The sequence below is a fragment of the Oryctolagus cuniculus genome, chromosome 15 (genome assembly GCF_051225735.1).
Source record: "Oryctolagus cuniculus isolate XC-2025 breed Fujian yellow rabbit chromosome 15, ASM5122573v1, whole genome shotgun sequence".
Taxonomy (NCBI): domain Eukaryota; kingdom Metazoa; phylum Chordata; class Mammalia; order Lagomorpha; family Leporidae; genus Oryctolagus; species Oryctolagus cuniculus.
In genome coordinates this window covers 25,424,266-25,442,747 of record NC_142881.1, presented here as the reverse complement: position 1 = coordinate 25,442,747, position 18,482 = coordinate 25,424,266, and the positions used below count along the sequence as shown (strand labels likewise).

The 18,482-nt window shown below is 42.2% G+C and overlaps 1 protein-coding gene across 1 annotated transcript in view; it reads left to right on the top strand.

Annotated features, from left to right (window-relative positions):
- Window positions 1–12,468, top strand: part of CFAP58 (cilia and flagella associated protein 58) — a 107,879-nt gene extending 95,411 nt beyond the window's left edge. Inside the window, exons 16-18 of the mRNA XM_008270490.5 lie at window positions 3,031–3,150; window positions 5,435–5,568; window positions 11,676–12,468. Coding sequence (XP_008268712.3) covers window positions 3,031–3,150; window positions 5,435–5,568; window positions 11,676–11,787 — 366 coding nt within the window. The 3' untranslated portion in view covers window positions 11,788–12,468. The remainder of the gene's footprint in view (window positions 1–3,030; window positions 3,151–5,434; window positions 5,569–11,675) is intronic.
- Window positions 12,469–18,482: the final 6,014 nt, after the last annotated feature.

Here is an 18,482-nt window from a genome sequence, read left to right as displayed (position 1 = left end):
ACTCCCCAGATGGCTGCAACGGCTTGGGGCTGGCCCTTGCCAAAGTCAGGAGCTAGGAGCTTCCTTCAGGTCTCCTACATGGGTGCAGGGGCCCAAGCACTTGGGCCATCTTCCATTGCTTTTCCAGGCACATTAGCAGGGAGCTGGATTGGAAGTGGAGCAGCTGGACATGAATCAGTGTCCAAATGGGATGCTGGCATTGCAGATGGTGGCTTAACTCACTACACCACAATGCTGGCCACTACTGTAGTTTTGAAACTTACTTCACCTCTGGCTTGATTCTTCTGTTGATGCTATCAGGTGTCTTCAGGGATTTTGTAGCTCAGTCGGGCCCAGATATTTTCAGAGTGGTACAGGTATTCAAGCCCAAGAGGAAGTGTTGCATAGGAAAAGTGATTCTTGGGTTTATCGTAACTGGGATTCTGACTTGTTGAGGGACTTTGGGCACATCATTAATTCCTGTTGACCTAGGGAGTCTCACCTATGAGGTAATAGCATTTGTTTCTCCAAAACTTTCTTCCTTATGTCTCTCTCCTCCCTACCTACTAAGTGAAATAGGAAAGAATGACACCTATGAAATATTTCAAGGTTCTTGGAGTAAGGTGGCATTTTCATTTTAAGACATTATTATATCCCAAACCAGACTGCTTCCTCTTCATCATTGTGGGGTTCTTTACTTTTCAAGTCGATCTATACTCTGCTATAGAGAAAGGTGAGCTGAAAGAAATGGACAAAACAGTTTCATGGGCTTCTCCACATATGTATTAACCTCTCCAAATTGAATCTTGAAGCCTTGTCGGAGTTATTTTTCCAACAGTGCAGGCGTTAAGTGGTTATAGAAAATAAACTCACCTCCCGATATCTTTCTCATTGCTTGCTACATCCATTTACTGCCAAGATTATGTTGTAAAGTGTGACAGGAGGTGTTGAACAGCAAAGGAAAATCATCACTTTGTAATTCTATTTGTTAGAGCTTTCTTCTTTAGCGCAGGCTTTTGGGTTTCCTTGTCATTCCTGGAATTATTTCTTAAATGGTGAGTATTACTTTTCCATGTGTTTCTCTAGACACTCATTCCTTCCAACTGGTTTTTAAGTTGCATACACTCTTCTGTAAGCAGAGATGTGTTATTTGCAATAAAGTTTCTATAATTTGACCAGGGAAAAGGAAACTAAACCAAATGGCAACAATGACTAGTTAATGAATTTTCCTTTACTTGTTTTTTTTTTTTTTTTGACTTTTGTGTTCTCCAGCAAAAATAGATTATTTCCTGACAATGCCAAGAATACTTAGCTCTAGGTAAAATTTAGTTTCCTTTTTGCTGGCAGTTTCATTTAATGAGAGGACTTTAAACTCGTCCTTTTTTCTTTAACATAATTACTGCAAGGAAATGAATACATGCAGAAACTGAGTAGACACCCTCATCTTTATCAATGTTTGCTCAGAGTATGGCACATTAGAGATAGGGAAATCTAGAGGTGAGATGCACTAGAAATAAATCTTTGCTCATATGTAGGATCTTTAGTTCAAGGGTATGAGAAGGCATTATAAGCGATTAGACTCTAGGATACAAGTGGGAAGTCCATGTTATTTAATGTTTATGTTACAGAATTCTAATTTGTTCTGGTTTCCCAGGAACTCCTTTCCTTCTGTTCTAGAAATTTGAATATCCCTGTTTCCCTGGATTTCTGCCTATTGTCTCATTTCATTTCCAGATCTCTTCCCCTGTCGTATTTCTTAGAAGACTCAATGTCTTCCTTCTGATTTGTTCTTCAGCCTGTGTGACTTCTGCTTCCCAGCTTGTCTGACTGAGGCCAGTGAGGATGTCTTGGTAGTCTCTGTGTGGACCTTCTCTTGTTTCTTTCTACCTCATCTGATGCCCTGGCCACTCCACTCATTCCTCCCCTTTCACACCCTTTCAGATGCCTGCCTTCTCCTGCCTTTTCTTGGTTTGGGAGATGTTCTGTGGCGCTCCCTCGTTTCTTCCTCTTATCTTCCTCTGACCTACCCCTTATGTTCCTGTTCGCTCAAAGATCTGATTGTGCTGGCTCAGCGTGCCCTTTGCTTCTCCACACTGGGCCCCCATTTCAGCTCCTCTTGTGGCTGTTACACAGGACCTTATGCTCAGCCTTTCCCTTCCCCAGCGCCTGCTCCTCTTCTAGCCTCCCCTACCTGTGTGACCCTCATCCCAACCTCTCTCACCTCACCACTGCCCACACTGGAGACTTCAGAGACATCTTTGGCTCTTGTCCCTTCCTTTTCCATTTGTCTGACCTGTCACCAGATCTGCTGACTCTGCCTCAGCGATGCCTTCACCTCTCCCTGTCTTCCACCCCAGGCATGCCAGGTGCAGTGCTCTTCACCTCCTGCTTGTAATGGGTCCCTGGGCAACTCCCTTACTCTGCACTGTGCTTTACTGCCAGCGTCGGTTCCCTAAACACAGACCCAGACATGGCTCAGCCCCAGCTCCCAACTGCCTAATGGACGTGGTCCCCAACCAGTTCCTGAATGCACCCACATTCTGATTTCAACCTGTGAGCCTCAGCTTACCTGTCTAGCTGCCCCCTTCCTCCTGCCCTGTACCCTTGCTGAACTGGACTCACTGTTATGTCCCATCATTGGCATTTGGTCTGCAAGGATCTTTTTTTTTTCTCTCCTTGCTTGGGGGAACTCCTACCCATCCTTGGAGGAGTAACTCAAGTGACATTTTTTGCAAAACTTCCCCTAACTCCTCCAAAAAAAATAATCTACTCCCTGTTTTTATTGCCCACCACCTTCTGTGGACATCTTCCATCACTGACCTGGTCTCACAGTCGTGTTCCAGGGAGGGGGACTTTCTCCTACTCATTTATCTTATTATTTGTATCTGAAAACTGGGCACATCCTAGACCCTTCTCAGGGTTGGTTGGATGCACGGTTGAGCAAATCTGTAATCAAGTTGCAGCCAAATCATCCTGGCCATGCTGTTGAAGGCTTTTTTCCTTGCTTGGATGAGGCTGTTTATCTCTGCTCCTGGTTTTGCTGCCCACCAGGAAAAGGAGAAACTGTATGTGGAACTAAAGCACGTCTTGGCCCGGCAGCCTGGTCCAGAGGCTGCGGAACAGCTGCAGATCTACCGGCACACGCTGCGGGAGAAGACCAAGCAGCTGAAAGTAAGTACTGGCCTCTGCTCTTTCCTGGCCCAGAGGAGGCCACGCTTTGGGGGAATGCACTGGACAAGTCCGCTGCCTTGGCGCAACGAGTTGCTCTCCCAAATGCCAGCCTCCAACCAGGTCAGCTTCCTCACAGCTCTGGTCCCAGAGGAACAGGCCACAGCTCCACGCTAGCCCTCTGCTAGCTTGTAGGCTGTTAGACACCAGAATCTTCCCTTTCCGAAAGAGGCAAGAGAGCAAGCGAGGAAAGCATTGGGGAGAAGATGGTGGCAATCACTTGGAAATTTGAGTCAGGATCTATGTGGATGATCTCGGGATGTTCAGAGCATGTGGGTGGTAGAGAAGAACAGAGGAAACAGCTACACACTCTCCCCTGGTGGAAGCAGACCCCTGGACCTAAGCTTGTTGCCGCCACTTTGTTCCACCTGAAATAAATGTACACAAATCTCAAGCTACTCCCCAGCCCCCAAGACCTTGCCTCCTGACCACATATCAGATAAGTAGCCAAGAAAGGGAAATAAGATCATGCAAGAATTTTGTTAGCATAATTCCCTTCAGTTGGGGAGATGGAGTGTTTTACAATTGTCTGTACCTTTTGAAAGTTTTCTGAAAAAATGTGTGCTCACCCTTTGAGCTTTGAACTTTACCCCTGCAAGTATTATATGTTCTTGGCACGTATGAGAAGTTTTACACATACATGTCTACTGAAGGCAATACATGCTAGCTGAACTCTGGGGCTTACCTACCCAATGAGGGTAACAATTGTTGCCACCTCACTGGCATAGCACTAACACTTTTGAAAATAGGACATTGTAAAATCATATCCTCTACTTTAAAAGGGCAGATGAAACAGACATCTAATTAGAACACTAATTTTCAACTCATCACTCTGAATGTTCATTTCACAAGAGAATCCTGAGTCATAATTTGAATTTTGCATAAGGCATAGTCTTTTGGTTGTTTTTGTTCCTTTAAACAATTGAATATTTCAAACAAAAGATTATTTTCTTGATTTTAGGGATGTGTATAGAAGAGAAGTGCACATGTGCATCTTACCCACACTTAGCTCTGGCTGTGTGAAGTGGTGCTCACAGGGGCCTTTTACCTCTTTAATCCTTTATCTGAGGAAATTCAGATTTTTTTCTTGGAGTGAAATGTGAGACTTCATGGAAGAGGGCCCAAAGTGGGTGGTGCTGAGCATACCCCCAGCTGGTCCTTATTATCTGGACTCTTGGGAAATTCCATTTAAACCCAATTGTTTAAAAACGGGGTCTTTGTTCCTAAGAGTTTAACTATTGAGACAGCACCCCCTCCAGCATGAAGATCACATTCTTTAGCTGGGAACACATAGTCAGAATCATTTTTACAGCAGTGAAGAGAGAGGAGTTCAAAAGCAGATGAGTGCTCAAAAGGCAAAGATCTCTTTTTTATGCAAATCTTTAAAATAGAGAAAGCAAAGGGAAAAAGAACTTGAGGCGATTGCATGCCCCTTAGGACCACAGCCTTCCTTTGCTGCCTTTGGGTTTGGTGGGGAGCACACCCTCCTTTTGGTATGCTTTCCTCCGTATTTGCATGAGATAATTCCTACTCTTGTCCAGCCTGAGACAAGAGCATCTACTGAACGTAGCCATGGAAGGAGTGGGATAGTCAGGCTTCTTACCACAGACCCTCTCTTGCCTCAGGCTCTCTTGTGCATATGTCACAGCTCCCTGCTTCTTCCAGGCAAGTGGCCCAGAGCTGGGATAAAGGCAGAACCTGTGAATAGTCTCAAAGAACACAACCAGGAGGCGATAGACATTGAGCGGAACAACAATCTTGGCAAGCGCATCAATTGGAATGCCTAGTTAGCGGCAGTGGCAGGATGATTTCAGAATCATTTTTACCACAATTCTCAGATGAATCCCACCTCTCTAGTGATGTTTTTCTTCAATGCTTTTCAAAGAAAAGGCTTGAAAAGCAATTTCAGATGGCGTGTCTGGGAGTTTTTCTGTTTCTACTCACAATATTCCTCTACTCACAACTCATCTGCGAGCCGGTTTGAGTGTTGCCTGAGAGTTCTCCTTTGGAGCAGGGTTGTGACACCTGTCATTTAGGTCTGTCACTCAATTTGAGTCATCAGCCCTTACTTAGCCAGGAAGCATGTGATTAACTATTCCACCCAGACATAGTTGTGAACCCATAGCCCTACCAAGGTAAGTGGTAGCAGACTAAAACAGATTTTTCAGAAAAGGAATATTGCTTCACTGCACATCTTTTGTTAACACTGCCTTCTTTTCCACGCTAGGTTTTGTCTTCAGAATTGAATATGTATGAATCACAGAGCCAAGAATATAAGTACGAGATTGAGAAACTCACCAATGAACTGATGAATTTAAAGAAGAAGTATCTCGCTCAGAAACGTAAAGAACTCATTCAGAGGTAAGAATTAGTCAGGTGTTCTAACTTTGCTGTGCCTGTTACTTGCTCAAGAGAAAACATTTGGTGAACAGTTGCAGAGTTGCAGTTTTCACAGGGGTAAACTGAGCTAACGGGTGAGCAACTGATATTCTATCAGGTCACTAACTGGGTATGAATCAGAGAAGATCCTCCTTAGGATGCTAGAAGGAATCCACTTGTGTCTAATTCTGCTTATTGATGTCTCTGACACGGAGCAGAGGAAGCAGCATGCAATTGCTGTCCACACTGTTCTCATGGTTTGGAAATATCCATGCTCTAACTATGTTTGCACATTAGGATCGGAGTTAGCCTTGTCTGGGCTGAATGAAACATGTTCACTGTCGCTCCCCCTCTTCGTGGAGGAACGACACAGGACCCTGCGCTGTTCTTCTGTCTGCTCGGCCCTCCCCGGGTTTGCTGCTGGTTCTTCCCGGGTTGGCTACTATCCCTTCCACCTCCGTGGAAGGGCAGTTCCCCCTGGCCACATTCCCCACTTCCGCAGGGGAGCGGCACACCGCCGGCCGGCTCTTCTCGGGGGCTGCACAGGTGTTCTTTCAGATAGATGTTCCCCTTAGATGTTCCTGGTGCATGCCGTCTCTCTCCTCCTTTATAGTCCTCCTCCGCCAATCCTAACTCGGCTGCCCACACGCCGAGTACGCTGCTCTCCAATCAGGAGCAAGTCCTACAGTTTATTGGTTGAACTGGAGGCAGCTGTGCGGAAGCTGTTTACTTCTCTCCCAGCGCCATATTGTGGGAGAGCAGATGCATAGAATAAGTCTTAATTCCAGTAACTCAGTCTAGTCCGGATTGTTCCCCACAGTTCACATCGAAAATCACAAGTACTTTTGCTAGGGGGGAAAGGGCTGGGTAACAGTGTTCTTTCTAATAATGTAGTTGTGCCCCTGGAATTATGTGTTTTAAATAAACAATCTCTGGACCACATTTCATGTCCAGTAACTGACACCATTGCATCTGTGTGGGGGATTGACATGAGCTATCGTCCTCCTGGGAGGTGGTGATGCAGATGTCAGGTTAACATCTTGAGTTTCAGGATGTTCACACATTGAAAAGGGTCCCTTCACTTGGCTCTTAGCATTTGTCTGATCTGAAGGTGTGTGGTGGGTGGGAATGAATCAGTGGTTTTGAAACTTGCTTTGGTTGTGTGGAATTGCCAAAAGCATCTAGTTAATTGTGTAGTGACTCACATTATGGGTTGAAAGTCATTTTTGGTATTTCATCCACATGGACATTTCAGGGATGATGAAATATGACTTGAGTGCATCTGCCTATGATTCCCTGTGGTGAACAGCTATGTAAAGTAACTGGATGCAAATTCATTTGCCAGTAAAAATCTGCCCTTCTTATAAATCCACACTTAGATGCCAGTTCCTTAGTAGAGTGAAATACTGCTGTGATTTAGATAAGTCTATCTTAATATGAGAGTCTAGCAGCTATTTGATTCAGAGTCATCAATGAGATTTATCAAACATGCAGGTTTCCAGATATTTGGAATTCAACAGGCTCTGCATGGACCTTAGAAATCTGCAATTTCTTTTAAATTTTTCTTTGAGAGGCAGAGAGAGAGAGAGCGAGCAAGCAAGAGAGATTGTGCACCACTATTTGCTGGTTCATTCCCAATGAGGCCAAAGCTGCAAACTCAATCCAGGTCTTCCCTATGGGTGGCAGGAACTCAATCACTTGAGCTGTCACTGCTGTCTCTGAGACTTTACATTAGCAGAATGCTGGAGTCAGGGCCTAGGCACTGAACTCAGGGTATTCTGATAGAGAATGCAGGCATCTTACTTGATAGACCAAACACCTACCCCAGAAATTTGCAGTTTAACAATTCCCTCAGGTGATAATCATGCACATTTAAATTTGAGAAAAAAAACCATTATTAGTGGTGTGAATTAAATGAGTATTGGAGTGGAAACACTGTAGTTTCTAGTTTCTACTTGAGGCAGGTGTGCGGTTCCGAGGTCTTCAAGCTTGCAACACACCCACTTATCAGTAATAAATTTTTGAACTTGCCACTTCCAGAGGTATGCAAATAGTTTTAAAGTAAATTTTTTTGTTTTTTTTTTAAACTTTTATTTAATAAATATAAATTTCTAAAGTACAACTTTTGAATTATAGCGGCTCCCCCCCATAACCTCCCTCCCACCCACAGCCATCCCATCTCCCACTCCCTCTCCCATCCCATTCACATCAAGATTCATTTTCAATTATCTTCATATACAGAAGATCAACTCAGTATATATTAAGTAAAGATTTCAACAGTTTGCACCCACACAGACACACAAAGTATAGAGTACCATTTGAGTAGTAGTTATACCGTTAATTCACATAGTATAACACATTAAGGACAGAGGTCCTACATGGAGAGTAAGTGCACAGTGACTCCTGTTGTTGATTTAACAATTGACACTCTTATTTATGACGTCAGTAATCACCGAGGCTTTTGTCATGAGCTGCCAAGGCTATGGAAGCCTCTTGAGTTCACCAACTCCGATCTTATTTAGACAAGGTCATAGTCAAAGTGGAAGTTCTCTCCTCCCTTTAGAGAAAGGAACCTCCTTCTTTGATGGCCTGTTCTTTCCACTGGGATCTCACTCACAGAGATCTTTCATTTATGTCTTTTTTTTTTTTTTTTTGCCAGAGTGTCTTGGCTTTCCATGCCTGAAATACTCTCACGGGCTTTTTAGCCAGATTCAAATGCCTTAAGGGCTAATTCTGAGGCCAGTGTGCTGTTTAGGACATCTGCCATTCTATGAGTCTGCTTTGTATCCTGCTTCCTATGTAGGATCATTCTCTCCTTTTTAATTCTATCAATTATTATTTTCAGACACTGGTCTTATTTATGTAATCCCTTTGACACTTAATCCTATCTTTTTGATCAATTATGAACTTAAACTTATCATAAAGTAAACGTTTAATTTTAGAATAGTTTTAAATTTGCCACCAATAGAGCTTAACTTATAAAATTACTTGCATACACTACTGTCAGTTTGTATTTATTAGTAAAGCATTATTTACAATTTTTAAAAAGTATAAATAGAATTTCTAATATCTTCTTTTTAAAAAGATTTATTTATTTATTTGTTTGAAAGTCAGGGGCTGGTGCTGTGGTGCAGTGGGTTAAAGCTCTGGCCTGAAGTGCTGGCATCCCATATGGGCACCAGTTCTAGTCCTGGCTGCTTCTCTTCCGATCCAGTTCTCTGCTAGGGCCTGGGATAGCAGTAGAAGATGGCCCGAGTCCTTGGGCCCCTGCCCAACATGTGGGAGACCTGGAAGAAGCTCCTGGCTCCTGGGTTTAGATTTGCACAGCTGGGGAGTGAACCAGCGGATGGAAGACTTCTCTCTCTGTCTCTACCTCTCTCTGTAACTCTTTCAAATAAATAAAAATAAATCTAATAAAAACTAGTTAAAAATAAAAAAATTAGAAAGAGTTACACAGAGAGAGGAGAGGGAAAGAGGGGAGAGGAAGAGAGAGAGAGAGGGAGAGAGAGAGAGTCTTTCATCCGCTGGTTCACTCCCCAATTTGCTGCAACAGCTGGAGCTGTGCTGATCCGAAGCAAGGAGCCAGGAGCTTCTTCCTGGTCTCCCATGTGGGTACAGGGGCCCAAGCACTTGGGCCATCTTCTACTGCTTTCCCGGGCCATACCAGAGATTGGAAATTGAGCAGCCAGGACTTGAACTGGCACCCATATGGGATGCTGGCATCATCTTTACGTGCTACGCAGCAGCGCTGGCCCCTCTAATATCTTCTTTCCACCCCCAGTGTATTAGCTCTCTCATTTGGAGTTTATGTACTCATTCCATTTTGTAACTAGCAATGTAATTTCCCTAGTTCTAAACAGCCAGATTGATTCAACAGTTCATCATCTTTGCAGAACTGGTTGACTTTCTTGCTTTGCCCAGGGGTTTTTGCTTGTCTTCTTGGACCTTACTGATCATACAGCAGTTTTCTGCACCCAGAGAGTATGAGGAGCGGCCCCTCTGTTGGCTCAACCCTTCTGAATAGCTCCTCCTGTAGCACTGTGCTACCCATAACTACACTGTGCTGTAACCTACACTTAACAACTGTAGAAATTTAAATGAATTCCAATGAAATCCTATTTAGGAATTCAGTTCTCCTAGTGTGCTAGCCACAGTTAAGTTGTGTATTGGCCACTATGTGCCAGATGGCTAGATACAGAGCTTTTCCATCATCACAGAAAGTTCTCTTAGATTGTGCAGCCCTGGAATCTTTGCCTTTGGTCTAAGTGCATGGGCCCCTACCACCCATATGGGAGACCAGGATGGAGTTTCTGGCTCTTGGCTTCAGCCTGGCCTTGACCTGATTGTGGTAGCCATTTAGGGAGTGAACCAGCAGATGGAAGATCTGTCTCTTCCTCTCTCTGTGCTGCTCTGCCTTTCAAATAAATAAATAAATCCTTAAAAAATGAAACATGAAAAATTACTACCTTTGCTGACCTCCTCTTGTTCGTAAATGTTCATTGCTCGTGGCCTCTTTGACCTGGGTAGGCTTTCATTGGTTTCATTTAGTTGGAGATCTGTAAACCGGCAGAGAGATGAGTTTGCAGGAGAACTGCAAAAAAGATTCAGAGACTAAAGGAAAATAGGCAGAGGCAAGAGCAAAAGTGCTGAGCCGGTTGGGGCTGGAAGGAAGAAGGCTGTGGGGAGTCGCTATAATGGTCTATAAATATATTAAAAAGATAATGTAAAGGAGACAGTATTCCCATTAGTCAGCTTATCCCAAGCCAGAAGCATTAAACGTAAGTTCCTTTAGAGAGGGAAATTTAGGTTATTTAAGGCAAGAGAGGGCTGAGGAAAGAGAGCTCTGTCTGCCTGTAGCACAGTCAAGAGCCAGAGGAGTTGCCAAAGTACCGGGAGGGATCCTGTTTGCTGATTCACTCACTCAGGGCTAAAGCTTTTGTCCTATTTATGGAGGGCGGTTTTTCGCATAATGAAATCAATTCTGCTAAGAGACAGCTGGGTTGATTAACCAGTCCTCTACAGGTTCTTTCCAAATGGAATAATTTAGAATAATCTCTGTGGATGTTCTCTCCATCATGCCCTTCCTAAGACAGCAGCTCCTATCATTTTGAACATTTTACCTTCTTTTGTTTTTCTCAAGCATACTTTCCTCATTCTTTGCTCCTTACCCACGCCCCTGCCTGCCTCTGTCTCCCCCTACTCTGGACTCTGTGGGTTGATCTAGAGTCTACAGCACCTGTCCAGTTGTTTTACAAAAGGCAGAATTCACTCCCCAGGGTAAATCATTCATCATTGTTCAATCTATTTGGTTTTGGCCTTAGTAGTTTACCTAATTTTTTTGTAGACAAGAGATTCTTCAGGTGTTCAATAGAACCCCTAATTACACCATAGAGAACTTGTGTAAAACTGAGTTCCCTCTGCTGGAAACCTAAATATGCATGTGTATGTGTGCTTATTTAAAGGAGATCCTATATAGAAAATACGTTATAGATTTTAGGGTAGAACTCCCTTTATCTGTTGCCACAAATACTATCTTATTTGCCTTTGCCAGCTTTTCTTGAATCTTAAATTATTTCTAGTAATAACTGCTGCTTATTTAGAGTTACAGGAAAACTTGTATATTATAAATGTCCAAGTTTGATGAAGATATCTGTGTGTAATAAATATTTATAAGCTTCCACCCAAACTTTGGAATACAAAAGTTGATGGATGATAAAATTAGTCATTATAATTGAGCTAAGATCAAGATTCCTCTGACTGATCTCTGGAACTAAACAAATGTTTTTGAAGGCAGAAAGATGATTATATGTTGGGAGTCACCAAATCCACAGTGTCTGAGCTATAATGAGGTCTTCTGTCCACATTTAGATCAACATCAGGAGAACACATTTTACATTTAATTGTCTTCCCATAATTCTATGTATTACTTGGGGACACCTAATTAGATTTAAACAGTCACCTTGTTGAAGACTAGAAGCTTTAATCAAAGTAGTTTTCAGTGGCTAACTCACCCTGGGAACTTAGAGAACATGAAACTTAGAAGCGGCAAAGGATGTTAAGGAAGTTAACTTTCGCCTCCTCTCTCACAGAAACAGAGACAGGATACACGTGGACAGCACCTTCTCAATGGCCAAGCCAACTGGACCTCGTTTTACCGGGGGTGGATTTCCCCTTGACAAGTTTTCCAAGGTGAAATCCTAACTTGCAGCTGCTGGCTGAGTCCATTTCAGCGGCTCATGAAACTTGCTCTGGAACATTTTGGAGGAATCTCTTTCATAACCCCTTGGATCACAGATATCTAGGAAAATCAGGTGCTCAGATTTCCGGATGGAAAGAAATGCAGAAACACTGTAGATGTGAACCTGTTAAGAGCAATGACGTTTTACCTGGTCCACATGGATATTAACAGATTGCAATGCTATATTCAATCAGGCTGACCCATTGCGTGAAGCAAATCTTTTATTTCCACCAAGTTGATTGATTTGAAATGCACCAGGTCTAGACACTCCATATGGATGAAGCTTTGCATTTTAATTTCTCCATTATAGACATTGGTGAACTTGAAGATTTCATCTTTAAATAATATTTTTTGAAATGCAACTCATCCCCTCATCCTTTATTAATAACAATGTTTTAATTATTCTTCATTAACAAGTCATAGCATGTGATGAGAAAGAAGGACAAATTTGCAAGTATTTTTGACAAAGTGTTATGAGAATGATTTCTATGTGGAATTTCTTTTCAGGCCACGGGAAAATCCATTTCATAGAGACATATCAATAAATACTGCATCATAAAAAAGGGAACCTTTGTAGAGATTTTGATCTTTGCTTTGGTAGAATACGTAATTAAAGTTTAAAACTACTGTGAGAAATGTTTAACACATGTATTTGATTCAGGGGACCCATGACTATAAAATGTGAGGTTTGAGGCTGTATCTTCCAAAAGACCATCCTTTATAGACCTCACACTTAACAGCAAGGTTACTTAGTGCAAGGTTTGGCTCCCAGGCTGCCAGCCAGCAATTGGAGCCCTTAAATCCACTACATTTCCCTTTTGTTAAAGCCACAACTATTTGAGCATCAGTGCAGTTTCCCCCTCCAGAGTGTCCATTCAATAGCATTGTGTGAGGACTCTCCCACCATCTCTCTCACAATAACTTGAACCCTGTAAGTTAAAAATTATTGAGGTGTAAGTAGCTCAGGGATGTACCGGAAGAATGGGAGCAAATCACTAGAATATCCCCTTTGTATAAAGAGACAAAGATTCCCATTGTGAAGAGCAAAAGTGTTGATGACCCAAGATGTCTGTGCAGACCACACAGGGATGTGGCATCATCTGTGTAGCCTGTGGTCCATTTAGTTTGCCATGTTCCAGTCTCCTCTCTGAGATAGGGTTCTCCAGAAGCAGACCAAAGATGCAGTGGCCATGAAAGTGATTTATTATGAAGCCATGCCAGGGAAACCAGTGAGAGGGTGGGGTGGGGAAGTGAGATGGGGAAGGGAAAGAGGCCAAATAGGGTTGCAATGTCAAGTCACATTCCATGATGGGAGACTTTGGCTCCGTCTTGCAGGGTTGCCTCCATGAAGGGTGAGGGAGCTGGGGTATTTTCACCCCTGTGCTGTAAGTTGTTGGCCGAAGTCAGCTCTGGAGGGACCCTTCAGGTTTTTCTACCAAGGTAGGTGATGGCAGCTCCGGGAGAAAGAGACTGCAGGTGCTGACTGTTGGGAGTGAGAGTGGTTAAGGGCTCAGGGAGACATGAGCTGGGCAGTGTCATCCTCTGCTGCTTTTCCCAAATGGGTCCAGTGAGACCATTCCTATAGATGGAAATTAACCGCCGGTGTTGCTGGTGACACTGGCTAGCTGTGATCATCAGCTCTTCAGGCATCGTAGAGCATTCTGGAGGATGAAAATGTATCCTAAGGAATTTGCCAGGACCACAGGGGAGCCTTATCCATTTTGGGAAATCACTCATAATAGCTTAACCCAGAGTCACTAATATTCTATTTAGACAAAAGACTTTTGCCATAGGGCAAAGCAGCCGTGGTGCTTTTATAACATTGGGGATGTTTCCTGTCCATCCATCCAGAAATGTTTTGAAGTCTAACCATGGCCAACTTTATTCTGAGTGCTTGGGTGGCTTCACAAGAGGTTTACCTTTCTAGGGGAATGAGGTCTGTGGTTCTTGATCTACCTCAATGTGGCCAAGTCTGGAAACAGTGCTGAGTTCAGATCCTGGCTTATCTGAATAATGGCTGTTTTGAGGCTGAAGTGAGGTAATGTATGAAGCTTAGAACAACATCAGGCACATAGTAATTATTCAGTAAACACTTTCCATGATCATTATTATGTAAGAGATGCCTAATGTTTTAGAATTAGAGAAGAAAAGTTGTTACACACTACCTATCAACTATAAAAGTGAGTTTAATCCTTGTTTAGAGGGCAGATCACACTAAAACGTCTGGAGGAAGCTGGATCCTATAATGTAATTTATAATCAAATATCTTCTGGAAGTGCTACATTGTGCGCCTCATGAAAATGTCCATTTTTCTTATGCTTGTGATCTGGGCACAGGTTGACCCTTCCCTTCAGACATCAGAGCGTTCAGTCTCCTACATTCTGAGAGAGAAAGAGGCTGGTGTCCTCTGCTGCCCCCTTCTTCCTTTCTCTCCACATAAAGGTGCAAGGAGGTCGACCTCTGCAGGCGACGGAGGTCCCTGGAGCCAAGGTGGAAGAGGGCTGTGGGAGCTGACACCGTGGATCTGGTAGACACACTACACCTACGTTCAAGTGGAGGAGGAGTGAATGAAGGCTGGCAAAGCTGGAAGATACCACCACTTCCTCTCACTCACTGTAGATGCTGACAGCCCAGGTATTGTAAACAGTAACTGTTTAGGTTCAGGTGTTACCACTGCAGCCACAACACAAAAATGAGCTGCTAAAAACACTGAGATTTGCAGATCGTTAGAGATCACTGTGATCTCACATTGGGCTGAGGTGCTGTTAAAATCGTAAGTTGGAGCCGCATTATGGAGCAAGAGTAAGAGAGGGTATGCCAGTGTCATTTCACCCTGGGGTTTTGGGGTTTTCAGAGTTTCAGAAAGGTGTCCTGTTGCTAAGCCATCCATTTACTCCCAGCTGGGTTGATGGGAGCTGGTGTGGCTTCTCCGTTAATAGAAAGAGACACGATCAAGGGAAGTTCTGATCATCATTTGCTGATCATAGCTTCTGAGTGACTGCTCTTGTGGCCAGGTTTTCATTGTGCTTACCGCTGAGGAACTGTGCAGAGCAAAGGTTTGTTGCTGCGATAAGCCGGGGAGATGATGGCAGCTGTGCTAGGGAGAGATGGCAGCAATTCTCCTTGTCATAGGCTGTAATTTTGTGATAAAGATTTATCCAGGGCTGATAATTATCATCTGATTTTCTGACTCGCTCAGATTTCAAAGTTTTACCTAGGCAATGATAGCCACAGGAAAATGCTATGTGATGAATTTTAAGCTGTATGACATTGCAGATCCTGGGTAATTGGAGGAAAGATACTATTTCTCTCTTAAACATAATCAATTACGTGGAGATTTAGTTAGGATAGGAACAAAGGAGGGCATTTTAAAATATTAATATGGTAAAATAATTTAAAAATATATTGCACTATTTTCTTTGTAGTAGATAGAAAATATTTTTATAGCATTATCCATTTTTAACTTCTAATTCAATGCTGTTTTAGTACACCATTTCTCAAATCCATTATTTAAAAGTTCCATTAGGGTTTTGAAATCCATTAGAATTTTATAACACAATGAAGTGTGATATCAACAGGCACTATTTTTCTTTTTTATAATTAAAAATAGATTTTTAAATTTAAAGTACCTGATTGTTATAGAAAATTAGAAAATACAGAGAAACAAAGGAAGAAAAAAGACATCGATGATCTCAGTACCCATTGATAACCACTGTTTTCCTGGGCTAATCCTGGCCTCATTCAAACAGGTTGGCTCTTCCAGTTGCTCACACCCACCATTTTTTTCTCATGGATCAGTGCTTGTCTTTCCAGTTGTTATATGTTTTGAGTATTGTCTTCAAAATGTTATTGTTTTACACTTTGCGTGTGTGTTTCTGTACCTTTAAAATAAGTATATATGTTTTCTTTTCAAAAACCAACTTCATTGGGATATAATTTATATAAAAGATGCACATATTTTAAGTGACCAGCTTGGTAAATTTTTTTTTGACAGACACCTATGTCTGAGCAACCACTGCTATCACACAACCTATCAAAAATGCCTTGATGCCTCTTGGCAAACTAATATTCCTATCTCCACCTTCAGGTCAAGCAACAGTAGATCTGTTTTCCATCAATAGAGATTAGATTTATCTTAGAATTTATCTCTTTTTTATTTTTTCCCAAAGAAACCTTTTAGTTAAGGGGCATAAATTTCGTAAGTACAACTTTAGGAATATAGTGATTCTTCTCACCATACCCACGCTCCCACCCACACACCTACCCTACCTCCTATTCCTTCTCCCATTACCAGTTCAATTATCCATTAAGATTAAATTAACTTTATACACATTTAAAATTAACTTTATATAGACCAACTCTATACTAAGTAAGGATTTCAACAATTTACACACACATGCACATACACACACAAAAACTATATGAGAACAAGTTTTAATCCTCATAACACAGCTCATTGAAGACAGAGGTCCTGCATGGGGAGTTAGTGCACAGTGATTCCTGTAGTTAATTTAACAATTAATACCCTTATGTATAATGTCAGTGATCACCTGAGGCTCTTGACATGAGCTGCCATGGCTAGAGAAGCCTTTTGAATCCATAATCTCCATCAATATTTAGACAAAGCCATAAGCGAAGTGCAAGTTCTCTCCTTCTTTCAGAGAAAAGTATATCCTTTGATGGCCACTTCTTTCTACTGGGGTCTCATTCACAGATATACTTCATGTAGGACATTTTTTTTCCATAGTGTCTTGGCTTTCCGTGCCTGAAATGCTCTCATGGTCTTTTCAGCCAGACCAGAATGCCTTAAGGGCTGATTCTGAGATCAGAATGCTATTTCAAGCGATTGTCATTCTATGAGTTCACTGTGTGGACTGCTTCCCATGTTGGAACATTCTCTCCTTTTTTAATTCTATCTATTATTATTACCAGACACTTGATCTTATTTATATGATCCATTCAATACTTAATCTTATCCATGTGAAGGGGAGAAGGATCGAGAAAGGGGAGGGTTGCGGGTGGGAGGGAAGTTATGGCGTGGGGGAAGCCATTGTAATCCATAAGCTGTACTTTGGAAATTTATATTCATTAAATAAAAGTTTAAAAAAATCTTATTCATGTGATCACTTTAACACTTAAGATGGCATTTTTACCACCCACCTTAATGGGATTTGGGATCAAATGGCTAGGTTTTAAAGTGTACCCTTAGAAGTAAGTCTGTAGGAATGTATGAAGAACTATACAGCTTAACAGTTACAAACTTCCTCCTCCCTCTCTTATTCCCACTCTTGTTTTTTTTTTTACTTAGATCTATTTTTCAATTGACTTTATACACATATGATTAACTCTATGTGAAGTAAGGAGTTCAACAAAAAGTATGAAGAAGAAAACAAAAACTATTCTCCAACAGTCAAGACAAAGGCTGTTCAAGTCATTGCTTCTCAAAGTGAGAATTTCACTTCTACAGGTTTCCTTTTAGGTGCTCTATTGGTTATCACAGATCAGGGAGAACATATGGTATTTGTCCCTTTGGGACTAGCTTATTTCATAAGCATAACATTTTCCAGATTCATCCATTTTGTTGCAAATGACTGGATTTCATTTTATTTTACCTCGTGTAGTTTTACATAGAGTACATATTCCATTATTTCTTTAACCCATCTTTAGTTGACGAGCATTTAGGTTGATTCCATGTCTTAGCTATTGTGATTGAGCTACAATACATATGGGTGTGCAAATAACCCTTTTATTTGCTGATTAAATTTCCCTTGGGTAAAAATAACCAGGAGTGGGATGGCTGGGTCATATGGTAGCTCTGTATTCAGATTTCTGAGGTATCTCCATACTGTATTCCATAGTAGTTTCGCCAATATATATTCTCACCAACAGTGGATTAGGGTACCTTTTCCCCACATCCTTGCCAGCATTTGTTATTTGGTGATTTTTGTATGAAAGGCATTCTAATGTGGGTGAGATAAAACCTCATTGTGGTTTTGATTTGCATTTCCCTAATGGCTAGTGATCTTGAACATTCTTTCATGTGCCTCTTGGGCATTTGGATTTCCTCTTTTGAAAAATATCTGTTTAAGTCCTTAGTCCATTTCTTTTTTTTTTTCTTTTATTTATTTTTGACAGGCAGAGTGGACAGTGAGAGAGAGAGACAGAGAGAAAGGTCTTCCTTTGCCGTTGGTTCACCCTCCAGTGGCCGCCGCAGCCGGCGCACCGCGCTGATCCGATGGCAGGAGCCAGGTACTTCTCCTGGTCTCCCATGGGGTGCAGGGCCCAAGCACCTGGGCCATCCTCCACTGCACTCCCGGGCCACAGCAGAGAGCTGGCCTGGAAGAGGAGCAACTGGGACAGAATCCGGCGCCCTGACCGGGACTAGAACCTGGTGTGCCGGTGCCGCTAGGGGGAGGATTAGCCTCATGAGCCGCGGCGCCAGCCTTAGTCCATTTCTTAACTGGGTTGTTTTGTTGTTGTGGAGTTTCTTGATCTCTTTATATATCCTGATTATTAATCCTTTATCAGCTGCAGTGTTTGTGAATAATTTCTCCCATTCTGTCAGTTGATGCTTCTATTTCCTGAGTGTGTGTTTTGCAGTACAGAAGCATCTCAATTTGATGTACTTCAGTTTGTTCATTTTGGCTTTGATTGTCAG